Source organism: Zalophus californianus, chromosome 11 (genome assembly GCF_009762305.2).
Source record: "Zalophus californianus isolate mZalCal1 chromosome 11, mZalCal1.pri.v2, whole genome shotgun sequence".
Lineage (NCBI taxonomy): Eukaryota > Metazoa > Chordata > Mammalia > Carnivora > Otariidae > Zalophus > Zalophus californianus.
In genome coordinates, this window is record NC_045605.1 from 87,472,942 (window position 1) to 87,500,356 (window position 27,415).

General features: G+C 43.5%; 1 protein-coding gene across 9 annotated transcripts in view; it reads right to left on the reverse strand.

The window, feature by feature from the left end:
• Positions 1 to 15,991: 15,991 nt before the first annotated feature.
• Positions 15,992 to 27,415, reverse strand: part of SLC1A2 (solute carrier family 1 member 2) — a 142,847-nt gene continuing 131,423 nt past the window's right edge. For all 9 annotated transcript variants that reach the window (XM_027578366.2, XM_027578372.2, XM_027578371.2 and 6 more), the window contains one exon: positions 15,992 to 25,597. In XM_027578366.2, coding sequence (XP_027434167.1) covers positions 25,526 to 25,597 — 72 coding nt within the window. In that variant the 3' untranslated portion in view covers positions 15,992 to 25,525. The remainder of the gene's footprint in view (positions 25,598 to 27,415) is intronic.

Genomic DNA, 27,415 nt, shown 5'->3' on the forward strand with positions numbered 1-27,415 from the left:
GCTATCGGTGCATTAAAAACCACTCCAAAAATGCAGTAACTTAAAACACAAACATTTATTATTTCTTGGGAGTCTGCCCATTGACTGGGTGCTGCTGCTGATCCAGGCAGAGCTCAGGGGGACATGATTATACTCACACATGTGTCTGTGGTTAACAACAGGTCAACGAGAATCTATGATGGCTTCATCAGGCATGGCTGGGAAGACGGGGGGTGGTCTCCTCCTATGTATCCGTCACATGCCCCCAGCTGCCTGATCTAGCCTTGGCGGGGATCCAAGTGATGGTAGATGCCCACAAGGCTTCTTGGGGCCTAGACCCAGAATTGGTTCTCTATCATTCCACCATATACTACTGACCAGACAGATCGTAAGGGCAGCCCGGACTTAAAGGGTGGGAAACAGATTTTACCCCTGAATGGGAGGAGCTGTAAAGTCACATTGTCAAAAGTGTGGTTACAAGGAGGCCAGTGATCAGGGTCATTAGTGTAATCAATCTGTGACTTGTTGGTTAAAAGATGCTTGTGCTTGAGGGCACCTCTCATGTTTACGCTTAAGTATACACACCATCTTGGCCATGTTGGCAAGAGCGTTAACTTAGGAAACCGTAAACAACTTCATTAATGCCACGTTTATTGGAAAAGGAAGGAGCAGGGTCCTGTGTGAATCTATGTTCCAGAGATTACCCGATACAGTAGGAAGAGCATGAGCTTCAGAATCAGACAAACCTGGGTTTGAAGGCTGACTCTATCACCTAACTGTGCAACCCTGTTCACACATCTTAAATACTTGGAGTCTTAGTTTTCTTATCTGTAAAAAGAAGGACCATGAAAACTCCACGGCGCCACTCTGAGGATTAAATGAGGTAATAGTACCTGACAGGGTCTGGTCTACATCAGGTCCTCGAAAATACTAATTCCTAGGTGAATATCAATTCATCTCCCTTATGCACACAGTAGGCACTTAACTTCTCTCTTCACCATCCCCTCCGGTTTCCAGAACTCTAATCAGCTTTTAAGCTCTTAACTTAGGATGCCTGGAAGCAGAATATTTTGGACTCCAAAGCTCTTCGATTTTCACAGAAAGGTTTTTTGCTTCCAAAGCCAGACTAAAGAGCAAGGAGTCCCGGAGGCCTATTAGCTTGCATCCCTTGATGAAATCTTGGCCATTCAAGCTGTGGCTGTGGATTAACCAAAGTTAACAGCTCCACCCACAGCTTTGATCATGATTTCCAGAAAGTTGCCTCACCACCCCCCTCCCCAGGCCAAGCCCCTTCCCCTCCCAGTGCCACCCCTTTACCTTGTCCAGGTGTCATCGACACAGGTCTTACTCTGCCGCCTAATTAATTGGCCCATGGGCCTGTCTTTTCCACAAGACGGCAAGCTTGAGGGCAGTATCCAGCTCTGGATCTCCAATGCACAGCAGAAAGCCAAGATCAATAATGGCTTCAACAGTTACCCTCTACGGAGCGCTTACAGATTCCTGGATTTCACCTTTGAGTCATTCCTATAACCCATGAAGGAGAATTCGTGTCCTGTTTTTAACAGGTGAGGCACCTGGGGATGCAGAGAAGTTAATTATTGCCCCTAAGATACACAAGTAGAAAGTGGTAGAACCTGGAATGGAGCTCAGCTCTGTCCAGAGCCTCTGACTTCACATGCTTTGTTGCCTGTAGTCAGAAGTTTGGTAAATTGAACTTGTCCAAGTTAAGAGGTCATCTCGGAATGCTGTAAACCAGGTCAGCATGCCCTCATTCTCTGGGCCTAGTGGGGATGAAGGAGGCTTCCAGAAACCACAGGAAGGGCTTGGGAATGAGTAGGTGAAGGTACACTCACCATTTAAGCCATACTGGTGATAGAATTAAATTTAGGAAACTGTAAACAACCTCATAGTTGCTGTGTTTATTGGGGGGGGAAGAAGCAGGTCCTATGTCTATATGATTTTTGCCATGCTGCCTGGACAAAGGGTCAGGGGAGCAGGAAGTCTGGCCGAGCCATCCTTCTTTCTCAATAACCAGCATCCCAGCCTCCAGCCCCATTCCTTGCCTGTGTTGACATCTGGGCTTCAACACCGATAGTTTGCCCGTCAGGGCTCCCCAGAACCCGCCCCCTCAACCCACTCCCTCAGGCTTCCAGACTGTTTGCCTCATCATGTGATGACTACTGTTTTCCAGAAGTCTAGTCCAAACCACTTCCTCTTTCCTCACTCCCTACAGAAGAATGGCAAGAACCTCAGGAAAGGCAGCTAAAGTTGAGTTAGAAAATGGCTGTCTTTAAAAGAAAATTCTGAGTACAAATCTAACCCTACCCCTTACTCCCTATATGACCTTACGTAAGTTTTTGAATGTCTCTGGGCCTCGGTTTCCTCGTCTGTAAAATGGGAGCTGTCATTATTACCAGAAAGACAGATGAGCGATTAAATGAGATAATATATGTAAAAATGTGTGAGATATAGCAGATGTACACAGGGTTTTTTCCCTCTTTCCTGCCATCTTCAACATTTTTCTCATGGGAACACATAGTAGGGACCTAGATAGAATATGAACCATGGTGTGGGGGAAGGCAAGGATGTTCTAAGAATTTCTGAGCCCTTCCCACCCTTCCGAGAATTGGGGTTCTAAAAACCCTCCCACTCTGAGATTCCCAAACACCCATTAGAAAGGAAAAGAGGTTCTCCCTCCTGTTTTCTGAGGAAAGGTGGAGCATTCAAGCTTATTACTGTCAACATCTTACTACATGAAGACCCCCCCAAAGCAGGGCTTCAGGGTGGCTTTTAAATGAGGAGAGAGAGGAGATGGGGTTGAAATTCTAGCGGCCTGGCTCCAGAGAGCCCAGCCCACACCTTGGGAAGGTTTCCGTGAAGAAGTGGAGAGACAGGTTTTCAGCGGTAAAGGCTTACGGGCAATTCAAACTTCAGGCGAGGTTACTAGAGTTCAAAAAGTACTGTACCTTTTATTTTCTCCTCCTCCAAGGATACTTTAAATCTCATTAAGAAATGTCAGGAAAAGCTGTCAGAAGGATAAAAATAGAATTAAGAAGAATGCAAAGAAGAGCAAGACTTGAACAAAGGTAGTGAAAGCAAGTTAGTACATATTTAATAAGGCCTTTCTGCATATGGCAGAGAGAGAAATCCTAAGAGGTATGAAGTCATCCCCAAAGAGTCCCAATAAGGACAGTGTCTCTCTTCTAATTCCCAGTGAGGCTGGCTGGCAGCACTTCCAGGGCAGATTGGGTTGGCCACACTCGGTCTCTCTGCTCTTCCGCCCTCTGAAGCCAGTCTCCCTGGGTGCTGGGACCCAGCACCTGCAGCACCACGGGGTCTGGCCTAGGGGGCAGAGTCATTGGCAATGCTGGGCTCCATCTAAGGGCAACACCAGGCTGGGCTATCTCTCAACAGGACATCTCTCAACTCCCTGACCCTCTGTGGTGGATCACTTTCTCCTTCAGCAAAATTTCGAGCTTTGTGTAAAATCTAATCAAGAAAAGTCCTATGTGTTCATCTGGCAAGCCAAAAATGGGATCAATGGGAATCTTCCCATCTGGGTTCACATCCTTTGAGATATTGTTACTTTTCCTGTTATTTAACCAACTTGTTGGCCTTCTCTGGCCTGTTGATAATGCACCCCCTAGTGGACGTTCCAGAACATTCCTCCGGTCCCTGGGGGAAATTGGGTCCTGCTACCTGACTTCGGTACTTGACTCCTCAAAGTAAAGCCAGCAAGAAGAGGGTGAAGGTGGATGTGCTTGCACCAAAGTCTTAGTGTAGAGTGGGAGTGAAACTGGATCGCCTTTATGGTGGGAAAGGATCAGGGTACGACTGATGGTCCACATTTTCTTTTTAATCAATATGTTGTTTTGAAAAGGATTCAAAGATCATAAAGAGAAGGAAATATTAATTAGTTGCCATTTTATCATGGTACCAAATACCTTCTACGTGCTGAGCACCGTGCTGTGTGCTGGGCTCTACATCCTCGTCTGAGAGACACAAACAAGTGAGTAGAGTACCTTCCATGTCAGGGGATGCGGAGGAGGGTATCTACCTGCATGGCTAACATTGACGAGGTGCTTGTTATCTTCCAGACGCTGTTTAAAACCTGCTGTGCACGGTAACCCAGTTAAGTGATTTAACCTCTCTGTGGTTAAATAGATCATAGAACATAGCCCATAGAGTTATCAAAACTAAGCAAATCAGTATCGTAAGGCTTTAGAGCAGTGCCTGACACAGAGCCCTACATAAGCATGTGCTACAGTAGGAAAACTAAAACAAGACTCAGGAGATCCACATGGAATAAAGTACTTTATTATCTTTATTTTACAGATGGGGAAACTAAGGCACAGGGAGTATAGTCCCTCAGTAGGTGGCAGAGACATGATGCCAACATGAGCAGTGTAGAGCCGGGGACTGCTCTCTGAACACCTACACCATACTGCTTCTGCTCCGACATACCGATCCTTTTAATGGGAATGATTTTCAGTACAGCTCCCGAAGAGGGCTAGCACAAGTGTTGATGAGCTATTAAATGAGTCTCAAAATCATCTGGGACTTTAAAACGGTTTATGCCCATTAGTTGGTTCTAAATGCAGCACATATTGTCTCTTCAGTGTTTGGGGAAAAGTTCAATTCTATACCAAATTTTGGCTCTATTTGATTTGGAATTATTCCTTTGGCTACATGGATTTGTTGAAAGAATCTAGGGCTACTCAAAGAAGAGATTGGCTTATTTGGTGTCTTTTTTGGTTCCGTAAAAAGAATTTAACATTAAAAATACAAAATTAGGGGCGCCTGGGTGGCTCAGTCAGTTGAGCGCCAGGTCTTGATTTTGGCTCAGGTCACGGTCTCAGAGTCCTGGGATTGAGCCCCGAGTTGGGCTCTGTGCTGGGCATGGAATCTGCTTGAAGATTCTCTCTCCCTCTCCCTCTGCCCCTCCCCCTGTTTGAGCTCACTCTCTCTCTTCCTCTCTTCTCTAAGATAAATAAATAAATCTTTTAAAAAATACAAAATAAATGATCTACTCCATTTCTAGAAAAAGGTAAATAGACAACCAAACATCTGTTTTCTGCAGAATTCTTTATTCCCCAAAGTTTTAAGCTGGAAATCTTTTCTCTTCCAAAAAATATCCTCTAAGTTTGGTAACCAGCTACACAAATGAGCTGGATTTCAAATTATATCAGTCTGACTGGATAAACTGATTTCCTCCTGCTTCCAGAATTTAGAGAAACATGATTTGAATAAGATGTTCTTTGTTGTCCGGTAAGAGTAAGGTGTCTGGTAAATTACCTTAGCGGTAAGGCAGGTGCAAATGCTCTTCAGGCATATTGAGTCCAGCGTATTCATTCTGCTAGGAGAACTGTCAAGATGAGTGGAGAAAATAGTATTTGTTATTTAGGTCAGGATGGGGGTTCTGAAGGAAATTAATCCCGGAAGTGATGAGGTATGTTTGATTTTAGGTAATCGTGGGGAAACCCAGCCACCACCTAGGGTGGCAATTTCTCACCAAGTTTTTCCTCCCATCCCTCCAGTTCTCAGAGACAAGGGCTCACTTCTGGGGAATCCAGAGGACATGGAGACAGAGCCCATCATTCTCTGTGGCTCAACTGTAACTTGAAGAAGGAGAAAATCAAACAACATCCAACAGGGAAGGTTGGGAACGCTGAGGAAAGTAGAAAGAGCCAAAAGGGGCAGAGATTTGATTATTTCTGTGGGCAGGGCTGGAGGGTACTGGGAGAAAGGACGGTGGTGATATCAGAAATAGATGGGGTTCATGGAGGAGAAATAAGGAACAGGAATGAAAAGAAGATAGAGAAAATCCTAGAAATGTGCATCTCACATTGCCTACCCCAGAAGGAAAGGAAACTCTCTCTCTCTCTCTCTCTCACACACACATACACACACACACACACACACACACACACACACCAGCTTGTATGGTATGGGGGTAAGAAGTTAGATCAGTTCTACTCCTGAAATAAATTATTACACTATATGTTAACTAACTAGAATTTAAATAAAAATTTGAAACAAACCAAAAAAAAGAAGGTAGACCAAGTCCACGATATCTCATCTCCCTCTCCCCACTCCATTCTTACAATTGTGTAAGACTTTCAAATAATCAGTAGTTGGATATATAACCTTCATAATAAGCATCGTGTTTCCTGCAGTGTCTTCTGCACCTAGAGGAATGCCCTGGCACATAGGTGTGCAGTGATACATGCTGAGTAAAGGCCCACATGAATCATAGAAAGAGGCATGTCTTATATGGCAGAAAAAGGAATCTGATTCACTGGTTATATTTTGGGCCTTTCCAGAGTATCTGAATGAGGAAATGATGTCTGGTTACTTCCAATCCAAGTCATAACCTAGCATTAAGCTGGGAATGTATCCCCCAGGCCAGCTGCTAAAGATTTAACACAATGTCACCAAGATGTCGAAGGGGAGCTGGCCAGCTAGCGGGCGATGGTGCATATTAGAGTTTCTTACACGATGGTTGATCCAAGCAAGGGATGTATGCCAGGCAGCTTAGTGCAGACTTGGCACTGCCCACTGGAAGGGGGTGCAGCATGCACGATTGCTCCATTCGAGAATGGATCTTCCATCTCAGACTTTCGGGTTAAGTGAACAGGTTGAATATACTCATTTACGGATTTTCCTTCCTAAGACTTGCTCAAATAATAGCAAATGTATCAAAAGAGTATAGACCTACAAATACAAAAAGCGTGGAAGAAGAAAGCACATTAACAGAAAATGAGAGCTCAACAGATTTTGGAAGACAGAACGTAAATGGTGGAGGGATTCCTGGTCTTGCCGGTGTAGAAAGCTCTAAGCCAGCAGGAGGGCTGAGTGAGCATCTCTGAGAGGAGCTCCGGCAGAACCCATCTCCCATAGGAGATGCCTGTGTCCTGACTCAGCAAGTGGACGGAGTGGTGCTGAGGAGCACAAAAGCATGACTTCAGCTTGAGCTAGACAAGCTTGGTCCGAAGGACCCCCAAGACTTCGGATCTTGAGCACATGGCACACAGACAAGTGAGAAGTGGAGACAGGTTCACAGCTGTGGGAACGTCTGGTGGCGGAGCTGGTCAATGGAAGCTGCTGATGGCAGTGTCCTTGCAAAATTAATCCGCCTCCTAGCCTCCAAATATCCAAGAGAAAAATAGAGGCAGGATATCCTTCCCTTCCTGATTACTGATAGCTGAATAGACATTACGCCTGAGGGCATCTTATTTAACATATTTGGGCCTCAGTCTCTTCATCTGTGAAATGGGGTCAATGCACCCCACTAAGCAGCGAACACTTCCCCTCAGCAAAACTGCGGCTGGACCAAGGAAAGTCCATCTTCCTGACTCATCTCTTCGGAGGACAGCTAGAGACCCATTCCGTGGGGTCAGAAATAAAGATAATATATCAGTTTGGGTTATTTTTTTTTCATCATTTGGCTTTCAATAACACAGCTGTTTAGAAACAAAACCCTCACCTCTAATTTGAAGTTGGTGCAGAAAAGAATAATTTCTAAACTCTCCAAGGCTCGATCTTAGAAAAATGATACTCTTACATTGTATCAGCCGAGACTACTTTGATCTGTGCTGTCTTTTCCTCCAGCCTGCCTTCAGAAGCCTCTCTGGTGACTGAGTTCCCTTTTCCCAGGACAGGCAAACATAAATCATTTCCATAGGCATCATCGGATAGCTACTGGCTCACAAGGAGTGTTTAATTTTGCTTCCAAATGAGGCTACCACAAAGAGAAAACATTTAAGCCAAAACCCCAGAGTAGGAGATATATTTCCCTAAAGTACCAGGTGATTGTTTGCAGTACAAACAACTGCAAGTTCTCTGTGGCCCCAAATAACAAAGTTGATTGCTCACTCCTGCTATATGCCCATCGTGGGTCCTGATAGGCTCCATCATCATGGACCCTGAGACCCTGAGTGGTCAGGGTGCAGTCACCATCTCAAATATTTTCATTACTTTGAGATTCTAGAAATGTAAACATTTGTAGAGCTGGAGGAGGCAACTACTTCTCAACCCCAAACAATAGAAGATAAAACAGAGATGTGCTATGCACTAACTCAGTCTCAGAAGCAAAATCAGTTTGAGTACATGGTCATCCTATCTATTGCTAAAACCTCTGCAGGAACTAATGTGGCATCCAGAATGTTCTTTCATTCTAAAAAATGGCTCAGAGAAAAAGAAATCTAAGGATATGGCTCTCTGCCTCAAGCCTGATTGGCTCAAGGTCCCCACAATTACGAGAAAGGGATGTGTTTCTAGAAGGACTAAGGGTGTGGCTATTGGCATACGAGGCTGAGTAGAGGCAAATTTATAAAGCCAGTGAAGATTTTAAGAGTCACGATGCCCAAGAAACTGTGGACCTCAAGTAGAAAACTCTGCACCTGATGAAGAATTAAAAGGAGCCCTGAACCCTAACTTTCTATGAGCAGAAAGCAGAGGCTGCTGTTGCAGGAGAGATTGTTCCTATATGCTTGTTTCACACGCAGCAACAGAGTATAATGGAGAAGATGGGGCTTCTGAGGAGGTGGAATGACAGTCACTGGGGGGAAATGGGCTGGGGAAGCCCTCCCAGGGAACCAGATTAGGACCTAATTGAGAAATGTCCCTTATTCGAAGTCAAGGGGGCCCTCTAATGTCTGCCCACCAGGATTTCTGAAATGCTATGGCTCAGTGACTCAAGTCTTCCATTTGTCCCCTTTCCAGATGGGACTATGTATGGTGATTAAACTGTCCCTATTCTGCCACTGGAGCATGTGTGCGTGAAGGGGGGAGGGAAGGACGGGGGGGAGGGGGGCGCTGCAGGGAACTTGCATTTTGTTTTCACCAATTTCTGGGCCAACAGGAGCCACATCTGAACTATATATAGAAACTTCCACACGGCACTCTGAGATCCTGGACTTTGAGCTTGATGCCATGAGTGAATGAGACTTTGGGCAGGCCCCCATGGGGAGGAGATCTAAGTAATTTTGCATTTGTAAAACTGTGTGCACCAAATATTGGGTGACCAGAGAGGTGGACTATGGCAATTTATTGGCGCACATATTTCTGGATCTCCTCCATCCTGAGAATGGAGGTAGGATTGCATTTCGTTCTCCCTGGAAGCTGCATGGAACCATGTGGCTAATTCGGGCCAATGAGTTGTGAGCTGAGGTGGCAGTGAACTGCTTGTGCGAGGACCTCCCCAGAGCTCTCTTTGCCTCTGGCATGGCAACAAACTTGTTTAAGGTCGTAGCTGGCTTATCATCTAGGGTTCCTGGGGAAGTACAAGGAGGAGAATGACCTCTGCAAACCTGTGGTAGAACTATGCTATGAGCCAATAATAAGCTAATCTTCCTGATACCACTGCACTACAACTCATCCTGACCGATACAGTTAAGAATGGCAGACAGAAGACAAACAGGAATCCGTCCCTCTTCCCCGTTTCTTTGCAGTCATTGATAATCAGCGGTGATTCTTGCCTAGCAAGCACAGATAGTGCCTGAGAGTCTCCCTCACTCTCGGTTGATCTGAGTTAACACTCAAGATGACACTCATTGTCCCGCTGACTTAGCAAACACTTTAAGGAAGAGAATAATCTGTTCTGACAAGATGCACCAGCTCTTATAGGTGCATCTTGGGGCTCCGGTCACGCTTGGAAATCTCCTCTTTACCAAATGTGGGTTTCAGGACTCCAGAGGGCAACTAATTAGGTGATGCAGGACCATATGGGATGACAAACATGACCAATTTCATTTGAATGCATAATTGGGCTTCAAGATTAGACATCAAGGAGTATTATGTGAAGCACAGAGGTTCAAATACCATAAAACATTGGTAACAGAGCAATAGACTCTGTTGGATTATTTGGGAAAACAGAGCCAGTATATGGAAGCATTGAAACTAGAAAGACCTCCAGGACAGCTTCTTCTTTGGGTGTATGTTTCTGAACATCAATTGCATTATCTGTAAAACTGGAAGGGGTGTGTTGATAACACCTACCTCACGGAATTGTGAGAATGATACGAGCCGAGGTAAACAAGAACCTGCCACGTAGTAGGCGTGCGTGGAATGAAAGCTTTAGCTGATGCTGTTGGTTCTCTGCTCAGATCCCCTTCTCAGGTTGGTGCATCCATCCCCTAACTGCTGTGTTGGCAACTAACAACTCACAGCAGCACCCCCTCTCTAGATAATGGGTCTCAGCAGATGGGAGCTGCCTTACCCTAGAGACCATTCTCCCCTCCCACAGCCCACAGCCAATTACTGACGGATATGGTTGCTCAAAGACAGGTCTCCTTTCTTCAAGGACAACTAGGAATTTCCCTGAGACTGTCTTCTTGCTCAGCTCTTTCTCTTCCCTCTCCTGTTTCCCTCAATTCTTTATAAGGTTTTGTGAAAAGTACTCCCTCAAAAAAATCACATGAATTTGAATCCTGTCTCAGGTTGTTCTTCTAAGGATCCCACCTAAGACAATAACTACTATTAATCATAAATAGCAGGCTCTTGAGATGTGGTCATGCCTTGACGCTGCTGAAAAGTGTCGAGGGGCACCATTTTGAGATGATTCTAGCATGGTGATGGATGAGCTCCCCAAACTAAAAGCTCCAAAAAGTTTCTCCCAAGTTGTGTTCTTGTTAACTGTTGGGGGAGAAAGTAAATGCCATTTGTGAAAGAAGACAAGGCAAAGGAGAAAATGGTGATGAAAGGAAAATTGCTGAGAATAGACCAGGCCAAGGGAGTTCTGTAGGGTCCTGCTGGGTTAGGCACATTCCACAGAAATGGCCTTTCTCATGACACTAGGCTCTAATAGTACATGCAATACTGTGAGCTAGGGACTCCCTGAGGGGCTTTTCTAGCAAAGAAAGAATTGATTCCTTCCTGGATGTCCTGTTTCCCATTGGAAGATCCAACTCAGGCTCCCATCCTAGTGAGAGGCCTCTTTAGCCAGGCTAAGACTCACTTCCTTTTCCTGAAAAAAAATCTAGTGTGTTTCCTAGAAATCTCAGCTTTGGAAAGTAATAAAAGAAAGTATTAGAGGGCCATCTGGAACATCAGGTAGTACAGTCTCATGATGTCCGTGAAGCTTCTCTAGAAGTAAAAGAATGATTATCCTCGAGAAAAGGCTGAGCGAAGGAATAAAGGCTGGGTCAAGAGAGGTCATGGTGTATCAACAAATCTCAGATTTTTGGAAGGTCAGCTCTGAGTTCTGGGTTAAACGCTTATGTCCATGGTTGAAAAGAGGCCAAACTGGGAAAGAGGAACCACAGCTTCCTACAGCTTAGTCACTAAGAAGTTGTTATTGATAGTGCTAAGTGTGGCAATAGTGACGGTGATGATGATGATGATGATGGTGATGATGGTGATGATGATAATGATGGTGATGGTGATGGTGATGGTGATGATGATGATGATGATGGTGATGGTGATGACTATGGTAATGGTGATGATGGTGATGGTGATGGTGATGGTGATGATGATGGTGATGATGGTGATGATGATGATGATGATGGTGATGATGGTGATAGCTATCATTGGTGTGTCAAGTACTATGTTAACTACTTTGTGGATGTCCTGTCATCAGATACCCTATTTCATGGACATGACTAGCCCCATTCCATAGATGAAGAAGGGGAAGCTAAATAAACAATCCATTGCTCGTCGCTAGAAGAGGTACAAAACCGGGGTTTAACCTTGGGTTGCCATTGCATTACCTCTTGTTCATTTTAAATGAGGGGTCATTTTCCTCATCTGCAAAAGGCATGGCTATCCTTCAAATATTTGCCCTCTGAGGTCCTTTCTGGCCTTACAGTCTGGCATGATCTCTGTCTTCTTCACCAAGATGAGAGGAAAGTTTGGGATGAGGAGAGAAGCAACTGGAGAAGGGACACTGCGTTCCAGCTGAACTTTTCATTCAGATGAAGGCAATTTGGAAATTCCAGGGCCCCTCCCTCCATGAGCAGTATGTTATCCAGGCCTGGAAACCATCTGAGAAGCGACATAGGCTGTTGGAGAATTCCAGGAGAACCAAGTCATGCAACAAAAGGAGTCCACTACAGATGACTGTAGTTCTATATTTGTCCTTTTTTCCTTCACTGGAGACCACTAGATATTTCCAGACAATATTTGGAAGGCTAACATCGGATTACCCCAAATCACTGACCAAAATAGATGTTGGGGTTTTGTGCATTCATTCTGACCTGATAAAGAGAGAGCAGGGGCAGGGGTAGGGGGGAGGGGACACAGTAATGGTTTATTTGTCTGATTTATGGAATTCATAAGCATTTAAAGTTGTTGCTTTTAAATGTTTGCAAGAACGGTATTTACGTTGGATGGTTTTATGCTCTTTATGCTCTTTTTGGACAAGCGACACGGACCCAGCCAACACTCCTGAATTGAAGCCCGCCTCTGTGGCTCAGTTTTTCTTACAGTGACACAGGAATTAACTCTTGCCTCTCACTGCCTCAGTGGGAGGATGAATGAACTGAACTTTAAAAACTACCGGGAAGAAAAGTATCAAGCTAAAAGATTTGCATTTTTTCCAGGGACTCCACATTCCACTGTTCTTGCACAGCCCACATCAAGCGCGTGGGCATCTCCACCCATGCCTTCCTGTCCTCATGAAAGCTTTCCTGGAGGTGCCTGAACCTTCTGTCACCTGTGGCTCTTTGAAGAACAAAGTCCTGGCTTCCTGTTTATGTCACTGTGCCCGGAAGAAGAGGTGTCCAGAAGGTTCAGTGCCTCAAGGTGGCAGCCTCACAGCTGCCCTTTTCAGACACACTGCCCTTTACAGTTCTGCAGTCCGCCATTGTGGGACCGGAGCATGCCACTACAGGGGCTCCTAGGGCTTTGGGGAGTAGGTGAAGAGTTTTCTTGTGACTTCCTGTAACTTCTCTCAAACAACAGTTCACAGCATAGCAAACAGCCTGCTGACATCAGGCGGAGCTTGCCGGGCCCATTGCATTATGCATAAAGAAGAGAGGAAAGATCTAGTGGGTCCTATCTAGCTGTCATCGGAGCTATGTTTAAAGACCAGACCATGGGAGTCTGAGGAAAGAACGCTTCAGCTTTAATCTTTTTTTAAAGATTTTATTTATTTATTTGAGAGAGAGAGAGAGAGAGCATGAGCAGGCGGAGGTGCAGAGGGAGAAGCAGACTCTCCACTGAGCAGGGAGCTGAGGCGGGGCTCCATCCCAGGATCCTGGGATCATGACCTGAGCCAAAGGCAGACGCTTAACCAACTGAGCCACCCAGGTGCCCCGCTTCAGCTTTAAATTTAAATTCCCCTCCTAAAAATGTTCTGGTTTCACTTGCCTTGGTATTCCCGCTAACAACATGGGCTTCATTAATCAGCCAGCAATGTGTGGATTATCGGGGGGGTCCAGTGGTGGTCCACACATGGGCCCACTGAAGGAGCCATGGACATATAAAAGATTTGAATACTTTCCAGTCACACACACACACACACCCAACATATACTCTCTCTCTCTCTCTCTCTCTCTCACACACACACACACACACTCACACGTGCGCACGCACACACATTTTTTTTTATTGTATCTAAGAGCACATATGTCAAAGTTTCCTAGGTTATACACTGAGGAGCTATATACAAGAATGTTCATAGCAGCACTGTCTGAAACACACAAACAACTAGGAAATGAGGCAAATCTCCACTGACAGGATAACGAATACCAAAAATGTGGCATATTTTCCACACTGTATCATGATACAGCAGTGACAATGAATGAACCCCAGCTACTTGTAACAACATGGATGAACTCGGAAACCCAACATTAGGTAACGAAGAGACATGTCCAAAAAGACTGCATGTAGTCTTTTTTATAAGGCTTAAAATAAGCAAAGCTTGTGTAGGCACGCATACCTGTGAGATAAAGCTATTTTTTAAAAGCAGGGGAATGATAAACACAATTCCTAGGAGCAGTTTCCTCTGGGGAGTGAAACAGATTACCAGGATAGGGAGGAGAACCAAGGTCAAGGGAAATCATTGGTGATGCTGCAGTGCTGTGCTTCTGTGTCATGTGGCATTATCACTTCGATCTAAGCGTGTCTACATACGTACATGATGTATATACATACATGATGACTTCCCTGGCTGAACAGGTAAATTTCAGAGTTCAAACGCTTAGAAGTGATCTCATCCAAACCCCTAATTTTACATGTGCCAAAATAACTTCCAAATTGCAAAGGGACTTGCCTACATTTACTCAACTCTGCAGTGACTATATGGAGATCAGAACTCATGTCTTGTAACCCTGAGTCTATTTTTCCTCCTTCTATTCTCACCCCCAAAATAATAAGTAATAATTCTATTATTAATTACAATAATTACATATAATAGGCAACGTGTATATAATATATAATAATTATGTACATATATGTTTTGCAGTGGTAAGTAAAAGCAACATTACACTGTCACGATGACAATGGATGGATTAAACACTTCTGCTCCAGAAGAGAGGGTAAGAAATTAGAACATGGGGATCATACTCCCTGAGCAAGCAAAGTCAAGTCTCTCTCTGCCTCTGTCCTATTTCGAAGGACCAAACAAATCCTATCCATACTAAAGTGTTATGTTTACCTCAGCTGTGATTTGTGGCTCTTTGCTATCTTAAAACAAAATGGCAGCCCGGAAACTTACTGACAAGCATATTTTCTGTAAATAAGATTTTAATAACATTTTGAAGATGGATGTGATGTGATATATACTTGACTCCCAGGGAAGAAGGAAAAATGTGTTTTAAAAGGAAATGTCCATTTTCACCAGCAGTTTAAAGAAATTGCTGACATTCATAAAAAGAATTGGGGTGTATCATGTCTATCTATTTCACTTACTTAAAATATTTGCTTCCTTTCACCCCCAAAAAAGAATGAGAGAGAATAATTCAATTAATCTAAACCATTCTATTCAGTAGGCAGGTGCCCCGCGTGTCAAAAAAACCTGCCATTTTCTTGGTGGGCCTCCATTCCTATACATACACCTTTCACTGTGTGAGAATCTCATTATGCTGAGCCCGGTCCTACCTTTGAAGACCATGCATTTTATTTCTACAACATGACTGCCAAATGCTTGCTACTTACCGCCATAGCAATGATTTTTCCAGTACTAGAGAAAAACGTGCAGTTAGACTTATTGAAAGATGATTTGTTCACATATTAGCCTTTATGAATGATTTAAGGACTCTTTATGGTCCGATAGTCACCAGAGCTATTCACCAACTCTTTCCAGTTTTCTTCCTGGGCCCCTGGTATGGTTGCACTTCCCTGCCCCTTTGAGGTTAGGTAGAACCCTGTGACTTGCGGGGCGCCTGGGTGGCTCAGTTGGTTAAGCGACTGCCTTCGGCTCAGGTCATGATCCTGGAGTCCCGGGATCGAGTCCCGCATCGGGCTCCCTGCTTGGCGGGGAGTCTGCTTCTCCCTCTGACCCTCTTCCCTCTCGTGCTCTCTATCTCTCATTCTCTCTCTCTCAAATAAATAAATAAAATCTTTAATAAAAAAAAAAAAAGAACCCTGTGACTTGCTCTGGTCACTGAACTATGAACAGGAGTGAGGTCCATGACATTTGGGAGGAAGCTTCAAGACTCTGTAACATCTGCCATGTTCCCTTCCTCCTGGATTTGGCACCTGCAGAAACGTGGATATGAAGTCTCTCCCAGACTCCCTCAGTGAAGACGGCTCACAGCAGAGTCCTTCAAAGGCAACTTGTGATGAGCTTTCCACGTGACTGAGAAGTAAACCTTGTATCAAGCCCCGAGATTTGGGAGATAGCCCACATTAAGTGATTCACAAGGGAAAATTTAGATTACATCCCATTTTTGTCCACCTCACTAACTTTAGGGAAGATGTGACTCCGCTACATATCTACACATTCTGGAAAGTATTCATTTGGACACTGTACTTTTCAGTCCACAGTTTTTCCAAAAGGAACACTGGAGACCCTCACTATGGAAGCAACACTAGTTTAAAATGGGAACTGAAGGAGACGCAATGACCAAGAGAAATCAGAATCCACATTTATTGATGAGAGATATATACACAAAAGTTAAAACACTTAGTGAAATATTGGATTCACAGATTGCTTCCAGTATATAAAGAATATCCAGTTATTTTACACATGAAATGTTACAGTAATCAGTCCACATGGTAAGAAAGCTCAAGGTGAAAACGAAAGATCTCAACTACCCCAAATGTGCTTTGCCAACAAGGCATCTCCTAGTACCATACTGAAGAAATAACCCCAAAATTAGTTGAAGTTTTTTTATCTTTTTTCATTCATTAGTCTTTAAATGCCTGTGTGCTATCAATGCTCTGGGCTACATGACTTTAGACCAGTGGGGATTGTGAAGTTGAGGGAAACAATTATTCTTATCTTTCATTCTGGACACACAAGCATCTCCAGAGGAAACCCCGCCTAAAGGCTAGCTTTCTTTCAGTGGGGTTTCCATCCAGAATCTGACAGGAGTTGAAGAGGCCACATTTTCCAAGAAAAATGTGCCTGTTCCACCATCTGTATCCCCTCACTCCAATCATTGGAGAAGCCACCGAAAATTAATGTGCTCTGTGCCCTCACAGGATCATGCAGGCGTCACGCCTTTTTGTGAGAAGAGAGGGGCACTCGGTGTCCCCAGCTGCACGTGGCCATTTTTCTCTGTCCTTGCGGAGGAGGAAAGGAGTTACAGGAACTTTCAATGCTACGGCATTCCACGTAGTGGTAATTAGACAGAATGTGTGTTTTAGGAAGCAAGTGTATATTTGCATTAGTTAGTCTCGTCGTCAATCACTCAAAACATGCACACAGAGCCTATTAGGTAGAGGTCATACTCCTTCACATCTGTGGGATCTGTGCTTCATCAGTTGCCTTTCTGCAACCCCAAAGCTATATACTGACCATTCCTGGGCCTCTAGTGCTCTTTCTATGGACACCTGTGCAGTTTACTACCAGAACTGTGCTTCTGTGGGGTTTTGCCTACATGGCAGTTAGTTAACCTGACTCAAGAAACCAAGGGGGACAAGGTTCTTCAGAACCTCTAAGTCATGAGAATCATGATCAGTATTTGGCAACCAGAGAGGCAGACCTTTACCTAAGGACAGGATGCTAGCTAGCATGCACATAAGCAGACTAACCTTTTGTCTCTCTGAGTCCAATACACCAAGCAAAGGAGGGCTGTAGATAAATGTCCTCATTCTAAACCTACTTAAGCCTAGATCATCAAAAGCTCCACAGCTGCAATCACCATGCATTAGACAGACGTCAGATGACCTTTCACTAAGAATCATGACACACGTCCAACCCTCCCTTGCTCTGAACTGCGTATTTACAAAGATGCTAGACACCCAGACTTTCACACAGTCATTGGTACAAAGGATTCATAGAGAAGTTCTTCACTGATACATACCCCTAAATCACATTTAAAAAGAGGAGAAGCGATTCACTAGTTATCTAAGAGGGAAAAGAAGGGTTTTCAAAACACCAATCAACATGTCTACTGCATTTAGATGAATAGCCAAAAATAACATTTAAATTAAATTAAAATACATCTATACACCAATTTCACTGAAATTACACATAGATACCTACATTATAGCTACACAAAGTGCATAGGCACTGTTCTTCATGCGCGAACCAAGTGTTACTGTATACACACAAGAACTTCATGCTTTGAACAGCTATCTTGTACTTGAAAATCACAGATACAATCATTGCCAGTTGAGGGCACTTCTAATCTGTTTGCTTATTGAGGAACAGCTTCAAATATATACCAGTACACTTTCTATGGAGTTGACTATCTTTTTAAAACGTGGCAAAAATACTAGCCCTACAACCATATCAGAAAGTGTGTTTGGCAGAAGGAAGACCCCCTTGTCTTTGCAGTGGCTACCGATTTGCCTTTTGGGGAAAATTACATAGATTGTTATTCACCTGAGGACAGAATCTACCTGGGCTTCTTTTAAACAATTGCAGTGTGACTCTAAGCTCCCACCTCCAGCCCCGGTGATTAAGAGTATTGCTTCATAGCTGGTACTAATAACCTTTTTCTTAAAAATATGTGCTCAATTCACATAACAATGTGACATTTACTACCAATTTGCTTGGCAAGAAGGAACTGCAACAAATCTGTCGTGATTTGCTTCCTAGCACTCACTCGCAAGCTCTGCTATTCAAGGTTTTCCTAAGCCCATTTTGACATAAATTATTGGGAAGGCAGGGGAAGTTCTGATATAGAAATGATCCCACTCTTATCACCTTATTTTTCATCTTCTTACTTTTGTGAAATTTGAACGCTTAGCTGGAAAAACAAGGCTTGGTGTCAGGAATAAGGAATTAGCACCATTCCTCAAGTTTAAAAGACTAATTGTTTAAATGCGTATCTTAACCAGCTAAGGGATTGAAGTGATTCCTTGTTCTTTATGGTCATTTTGTTCATTGCATTGCGAAGGACTGGATTCTTAAATTTTTCAAATGCGGTTATATGCTCAGGAAATAACTGATAGCTCTAAGTTGCTGTAGAAATGTCTTGTGCTCTAATTAGTTACAATTCTACATATGTGGTTATATAGAAAATACTGTAAGAAAATATCTGTCTGCAAAATTACAGATACTAAATAGATTAATTCAGTCTACACTGAGTTCTTTGTGATTTATGAAGAATAGATACAAACCTATAACATTATTAAAGGCTAAATCAATATTAAACATATAATATCCAGGACTATAAAAACATTTCCTCATGCTCTTTATAAATAATAACAAAGAAGCCCAGCGATTTGTTTAAAAAAGAACGTAAGATTGGGCTGGAGGAATTCGTGAGTGGGGTGCAATATTGATCACAGGGCAATGGAAAGACAATGAATTGTCCCCGGTAATATCGGTTCTTACCAGGAAGCCAAAATATATCTGCTGGCAGCAAGATCAAATTAGATTCACAGTTTGCCAGTTCTCTCCTTAAGCCGTAGAAAACAAATAGAAAAACAATATACAAAAATCTTCACAAAAGTAGTCTTTTATATACAAATCTCTAGAGCGACCAGATAATCTGATCTGTGTTGTGCAACATGGGAATGCAATGCTGAGGTTCCCCAGGGGGAGGAGGAAGAAGGGAGAAGTTAAGGTGATTTATGGAAAGATCTCGATGCCCAAGGTTGAGTTCCTAGTAAGGAAAATTACTCTCCTGGAGTAGTAAGTAAGCAACCAGCGGATTGCTTCCTGATCACACATCTCAGAGGACTTCCTGATCACACATCTCAAGAGGACTCGCTGCGCGGAGGAGAAACCTCAGAGCTGTGCTAGATCAGCTTCCTTGGCTAATGTGTGTATTTCTCTCCTACCAGAGGCAACAGCCATTTCTAGGCAGGCTGAATGGTTGCCATGGAAAGAAAGAGAGCCCCAGAAGGAGCAAGGCTCTGATGGCATCATCCCCGTCTCCACAGGGAATGACGACAAGGGTCACAGTTGGCTGTTAGGTTCCAACACTCACCCAGGGATTGGGGGTGTCTCCAGAGAGACTGGAGACCTGTGATGACCCATGCTCTAGATCATGCGTTGACTCTGCAAAGCAGTGGGATCTGTTTCAGTAGCCAGGTTTAGTCTCAGCACAAGAAGGCCCTGTATGACAATCAGAAGAACTTTAAAAATCTCAAAATGGATACTTGGTCTGGCGGTAGGAAGGTGAAGCCAGGCTGAACATAGAAAAAAAAAAAAACCCATCAGTAATTATTTAGGATATAATTTGAGTGAATGAAGTAAGAATTTGTGGGCTTCTCTTGCTTGTCTATAGGTTTTTCTATGGGTCAGTGGAGAACTAGCCTTTGTCTTGCTGTCCTTGCTTCGGGTCTTCTGCACCCAAAAAACAAACAAACAAACAAACAAACAAAAAACAACGAAGACCCTAACCCAGTCCTTTCCATCCTACATTTATGTCTTGCTTCCCCAAACCTAAAAAGCGGGGCTTCTCTGGCAATCAAGTAAATACCAAACCTATTCCATATTTAGCAGGAGTTTGGGCTCAGAGCAAGGATGAAAGCAGGGGCCCATTGCAGCAGTACCAGAAAGTGCAAGAAGGTGTTCAAAAGCCATGCTGGTGGCATGCACCTTGCAGACAGACCATGCATTTTATCTGCCCTAGAAACCCCTCAGGCATGGAAGGGCACAATGATAACCAGCACAACTCCACTCTTGTAAGATAGAGCTTCTCTAGCTTTGATGGGAGGCCCATGATAAAAACCAACCAAGACGACCATTTGAAAATGAATTCAAATATCCCTGCAGAGAAAGGACTTGGCCCAGGCTCAGCCTGTGCTGGGCTGTGCATGTCTGCGTACAGGCAGGGAGGGAAGGTATTGACAGACAGTTGCTGTTACTGTATAAGTCTTGCACCAAATTTCCTAAGGGTGTTCAAGTTTATTTGCCAAAGGCTCCCAGATTCCCATACTGGGTTGGCAATTAGGACGGTGTGCAGAAAACTGTGTGTTTTGGGTTCGGAGTGGCCTCTGTTGCTATAGTGGGAATGATCTAAGGCCCTGCGTTGAGGCTCTGGACTCGCCCTACCCCTGTGGCAGCAGTTTGCTTTGGGCTGAATCACTACTTCTACTAAGACAGTGAGTTAGGCAAAAGGGCAGTCAAAGGATGTCTGTTTGTATCCCAAAACACCAAACTATGGTTTAACGTGGCCAACTTCCAAGCTTGTTGTAAAACATCAAATGAAGAGAGAGGCTTGAATTTAGTATTGCCCCAAGGGGATGAAAAACGATCCAAATTGATTATTCCTTATTGTGGGCCACTCTGACTTAAAATATAAGCAAGTCATACTTTCTAGCAGTAAGCCTCTTGAAAAAAAGAAATTAAAGCAGAGATCATCATATCATGGATTCTTAGGGCTTGAAGAGAGTTTTAATCACTTAATCCAACCCCCTCACTTTACGTATGGGAAGGAATGAGGCTTGGGCATGAGGCGACTTGTCTAAGTTACACAGCTAAAAGCTGGCAGAGTCTAAGTCAAATGTTTCTTGTACCCAACGGCATTATTTCTCAGCCTCCCTACGTCATTATGTGAATTCACCATGCTAGGCTATGAAACGAGATAGTATGCAATTAAGATTCCTTGTCATCTTTTCTAGAACCAACTCTTGCACTAACATGTGGTCTGTTACCAAATTGTCTCTTAAGCAGCAACGATGCCTGCTAAAGAGAGGAATGAGAAAGGAGAAGGAAGAGCGGGAAGTTGGGTTTTCCTTTTGGGAAAACCATAAGCAACTATAGCATGAGCAGCTTTGGACTCGCTTCACCTAAAGAGAACAGTCTGCCTATAGGGCCTGCCCAGGTTGGCACTCGGTGGCCCTTATTCTAGATTTCAGCCAGAAAGTACCAGAGAGCCTGAGGCTGTGAATCTCTGACAGGTAGATGTACAAAACTCTCACTTCAGAATTCCTTCAGGCTCTTTGCTTAAACTTAATCTTTAGAGGGGATGTAAAGCTAAGTGAAGTAAGCCTGTCAGAGAGACAAATACCAGATGCTTTCACTCGTATGTGGAATTTAAGAAACAAAACAAAGGAACAAAGATAAGAAGAGGCAAATGAAAAAGCCAGACTCTTGAATATAGAGAACAAACTGCTGGTTGCCAGAGGAGAGGTGAGTGGGGGGATGGGCAAAATAGGTGAAGGGGACAAAGAGTACACTTAGCGTGACCCTAAAAGTCCAAGAGTGTGTATGACAATAACCGGAAAAAAAATCTCATTGGTCCTTTTTCTTGCCTTGGAATGAATTTATTTGGAGAATAAGGAAAGCAATACCAGCAACCTAGACAACTGTATGGCCCCAAGACTCAAAAAGCAAGGAAGAAGAGCCACCTCCATTGGGTGTAACTGCTGAGCCCTTTTGGCCATCAAGTCAAGCAAGAGCTGCAAAGACCTTCTCATCAAGAGTCTGAACCATGGAAAAATTCTCTCTGAGCATGTGCGTACTGATTTGGACTTACTGCCGTATTTCATGGGAAACTATAGCACAGACAGATTCCTTGATTCTGACAAAAGTACAATATTGTACCATAACATTTGCTCTTGAGAAGCAAAGGAAGTGTGGTATTTGCAAAAACATGGCAGGATTGGGTTTCCCTTCAGGGAGCCAGTACATGAGTTACCCAACTCCGGAAGGGTTTCTTGACTAGACACGCTTGCAAGTGCCATACTTCCCCATGCAAGGTTGGAAATGACCTGAGGCCCACTACTCAGTCATTGGGATTCCTGATATTTCCTACCAGGAATACATCTCCCCATAAATTGAATTTCCCCTAAGCCCTTCTCAGTTTCCACCAGTCTAAATCCAGGAGTGAGGCGTTTGGCACCCTTTCTTTCGGCTGACCAACAGTTGCAGAGGAGAAGCTAATACTTTTCTTTTACGGGACAAGGTAACTTCAGGCAATGAGACTACGGGCTGTGTTTCCACACCCAATAGGAAATAAAGAATTGAATCTGGCATCTACTTGGTTCAGATTTTATTACCTGAAGACCTTTATTGAGGATCTATGCGATCTAGATGATTGCCTTGATTCTTTGATGCTCTGCACGGGAGGCACATCCTCAAAGACCTAAGGTAAAGCCTCAGCTTGAGAGATAAGCCATTCTTCCTGCTGACTGGATTTAGCTCATTGAACTGTAGTTGGTAATCAAATGGTAATTCTACTTGGGTTTCCCAGTGGGCAAAAATTAAAAAGGGGAGGATGAAAGTCTGTTCAGTTGATTTTCTCTCAAAATGATTCGGATTCCTAAAAAGAGTGAATGAGTCTGTAACAAAATGGTGTTGCCAAAGCCCTGACTTACAGACCTTATGGGTTGCAGTGTATGGATCTGGCCTGTTGTGTCTGTATATAACTTATGCATCATCAAATATTAATAACTGTTACAAGCATTTATATCTGTGTTGAACCTATTAATATAAATCTGTGCATATAACGGAAAGATTATACGTATCTTACTTAGAAAAAGGTTCTTAGAGGTATACTCTGGATCTGTTTGTTCTGTTTATGGCACTCATGCTGGCCAAAGGAAGCCCAAATGGGCATGGCATAAGAAGAATGAATGAGACCTAAAAAAATAGAGAACACAGTCATACGTCAGCTCTACATACATCCTGGATTTTCGGGTTAGTCCTGAATTTGACAGATTATTCAGTTTAAATATGATGTGAATTTCCAGATGAAAGTGATTTCCTAAGTATGTTCTTGTGAAACTTATTACAGGTAGTCTAAAACCAGAAAAACCTGTTTTGTTAAGCTGTACACCTTGTTTCTTCTGAACACATTGTCCCCTTATATATTTATAGGATAACTAGGAAGACAAAGCAAAGCAGGAAGACATTGAGCGGAGTCTTGGGAAGACGATCCCAAGACCACTCTTTTGAGAAACATGTCAACATGTACAAGTGCTAAGCTGGCCTTAAACAGCAAAACCCACAAACTCCTCAGTGCCTTGCCTAGATCCTTCTCTTCACCATCAAAAAGCTCTTGGGAGCACCACTTAAAGACAATCCATAACAGTTTCACAGCTAAATCCAGGAACTGTCCCCTTGACCCACAATATCTGCTGTAAAGGATGCACTGTCCACTACTACGTTTCAGCACGTCCTTGGCGACCCAATTAACTGTCCATCTAATGAAAATGAAGACCAATAACATTAAAAAGAAAAAAAAAGGCATAAAGCTGCTTAATACTGCTCAAACAATGATCCTTATCTAAAAACAACAAGGGTTTGAGAGACAAAAGCAATTGGAATCTTACGTCTCTTGCAAGTTCCAAAGGTGTCTGGTTTGGAAGAGAAAAGTCACCAGGAATAGGTAATAAAGGGTATGTGATGTCTATATACACGACCTCTTCTCAGAGCATTTGCACCCTACGACTATTAGTGTGTACCCCAGCACCCATCTGCTGGTCTCTGATGACCACCTGACTCCTACGTGTGGACCAAGATTCTACACGCTCCTCGCAGTCAGTCAAATGTACTTATTTCTCGGTGATTCATGTTCAAGTTACCAGCAAACTCCCAAAGCCTGCAACCTTAGGAAAATACTGTGAGTTATTCAACAGAAAATGATAGTAGAGAAACTGACAAGTTTAGTTTGCACGATCCATCATCAGGATTCATTGGGTGCCAATGGCATACAAGGCACGGTGCTAATCCACTTATGTTATTTACTCCCTCAAACCGTGACAGCCTTGAAGACGCCATCTGTGAAATTGTGAGGAGCCATCATTTGCTCCCATTTCATGGCTCAAGGCTGCCTTGACTTTGCCATGGGAATGCCACCTTTATAGGATTTTGCACATGTTTGTTTTCTGTTCCTTACTACAGAGAAGACTGGGAAGCAGATTGGCTCTGCTTTCAACTGTGCCCTGTAACTAGTTTTATTGTGCTTTGAGAGACTACAACAGAAAGCTTTCTACATGTTAGATCAATGACGATGTTTTGTTTTTTATCGAGAGATGGTATTAAGAGGCGCAGCCAACGTAACTGTCCTCCACGTGTGAGGCGAGTCGAATGATTCAGCCTTCTAGGTTAATGAGACTGTAACTAAAATAATTTGCCGATTAAAAAAAATGTCCTTTTTTTTTGTTAGAAATCCAAAGAAGAATTTTACGGCTGAAACAAAGAAAGTAAAGCATCAATCAAATCATCTCACTTGATTTCACTCTGCCAGGTGAATGCAAACCAAACACAAACGAATTTGAATATTGGAATCTGGTTAAAGTTTACGTTGGCTGTGTTCTCTTACTTTCGTCAATATGTACAGCGGCCATATGCAAATTACATCCTAATCCATTATCAAATTGAGAGCAAATTATGAAACCTACTTTGAAATTTCAGTGATTATTTCCCCAGACCGGATAGGGCAGAGCAGAAACTCAGTGGGTTCCGTAATCAGCTGCCTTGAAGAACACGGTTCCCACTACCATTCTCTTTGAAATATTTAGTTGAAAGAGTACACAGAAGATAGATTCTGAGAGTTCCTGAAGACAGGGATTTGCTTTTAATCAACACATGGGCAAACTCTACGAGACATTTCAAGAGAATTATGTCTAGAGGCTTCTAACAGAACCTCTTGTGCATAACAAAGCAGAAGCACAGAGAACACTTGAAGGAATCACACTCTGGGTGTCTGCCCTTTATCCCAAGTCCCCGGAGTGTACCACATCACTTTAGTCATGTCCCCTGGGAAAAGAGCTTCCGAGACTCTGCATTTAGAGAGCAAAGGGAAGCTGGCAAGAATGTGTCTTCAATTCAAACTGATTCCTCCAGCACTCTCCGTTCAGACAATAATACAAGTGAGAAAATGAGGCAGTTACAAAGCATCACTTGGCAAAGACACAGCACCGCGCCTATCACTGACTCACAACAGATCCTCGAAGCCTTGGCTAGCAGATTAAGTAAACACAGAAATAGGTGCATTTTTTTTTTCCTTTTTAAAGACAGCTTGTTTATATTCTCTTTTTACCATAAGATACGCTGGGGAGTTTGTTCAAAAATTTGCTGAGAGTCACATCCTTATTTTTCACGTTTCCACGGTTCTTCCTCGACTCCGCAGTCGGCGGACTTTCCGTTGGCTGCCAGAGTCACCTGAAAATAATTATCATCAGCATCCAGCTAATAATAGGCCACTAACCAGAAAACCACCCCACGGGTTATGCGGAGGAGCACCAGATCCAAGTTACGCTACATGACTTCCATATTAGTTTTAAATGTCGTTCTTTCCCAACGGATTTGGAGCCCATCTTGCTTTTCAACACGGATTTGTAAATATTGAAAAGTCCACATTTGCCTGGGGGAGTATGGAGGAGCTAGAGACAGTTTGCTGTTTGGGGGATAATGTCTACTATGCTTTTAGGGTTGTGGGCGTGTCAAACTACACACAGACCCATCATGTAAGAATGCAGTCCTTAACAAAACAGTGTCCTTGTGCTACTCCATACAACCAGAGAAAACTCCCCCAGAACTCGACAGCTAGTTCTACACATGCGTGTGGAAGGTTCAGTTCCAAGGAGGCCAGGTCGGCTTTATACATGCCCAGTTGCAAAATCAGAAAACGTGAGGGTCTGGATACCAAATAAGCTATCCAGGCTTTAAACATGAAAAAGAAAAGAAAGGATTAAAAGCCAGTGGTCAGTGACAAGCACACCTAAATGATTTCAGTGCAGACATTTCCTAATCAGGTATCACCACCAGCCTGTCTATATTAGGGCTTCCCTGGCTCTAAGCGAACTGAACCCTTACACCGAACGGGAGGTGTACCCCTCCACTTCTAAATTGTTTCCTAGCTTACCTTCCATCTGTCTGTCCTCAACGTCATGTGCAAACTTAAACCCACGACTGATATTCCACATAATGCAGAGACTGGATTTATGGAAGCATTAGGATATGGAGACATGACAAATGCAGCAACGTTTGAAAGAAATCTGACCTTCTTTTTACCCGAGTGGAAGTGAAACGCATGCATTAGGAACACATACAACATGCTAGGGACAGACAACTGAACCAGGCGCGTGTAAATAAAAGCTACTCATTCCTCCCCCAATTGCCGGCAGCCCCCATATTTTTCTAGAAAGACCATGCGACAAGCCATGACCACCCCACGTGCAGTTACTCTGATTAAAATTAAAAAGTTCAAGCATAACGTCAAACTACAATGACAAAGGAAAGAGTTTGCAAACGGAAGAGGCCAACGCGGTGCCACGATGCTTGAAGTGGTTAACATTTTGACCAGAGCTGCAGCAAATTGGTTTCCCCTTCGGTGAACTGTCAGGAAAGACCGCCAGGAACAAACTGTCTGCCCGGAGAAAGCTGCCTGTTCACTCCAACCCTGAATGTGCCTGTTTGGCTTTGAGTGATGAACCAGATCAATAGCTGTGCAAAATTATAAATCACGTTGAAGTGCCTCTGGAACACCAGACAGCACTTGGGGGTGGTGCCCTGTGTTGTCATCATGGTTGAATACTGGGGCCTGGGTTTCCAAAGTGGCCAGGACAGCAGCTTGCTTGCTTGCTTTTTTTTTTTTTTTTTTTTTTTTTAGCATTTCTTTCTTTTTTCTGGCTGGGTTCAGGGAAGCTGGGGCTCCACTCCCCAGTCCATCCCATCTCTCTCTCCTCCAAACACCTAGAAAAGCAAGAAGGAGAGGGGGCCTAGGAGGAAGCACTGATGTCTCCCATCTTGGTGTTTAAAAACAGTGAGACAGCGAATGGACCAGACGGAGGTTTAAGCCTTATCTTTACTACAAAATTAGACATTCGCTTTGCTGTCCTCCCATGCCCATTTCAGGGCTTTGCAGATCATGAACACTCAATAAACATTTGATGAATGATCAAAATATAGGAGGTCATAGGAATGAGATGGCCGTGCTCAACTAAACCCCACAAGGCACACAATAAATACTTGTTAAAT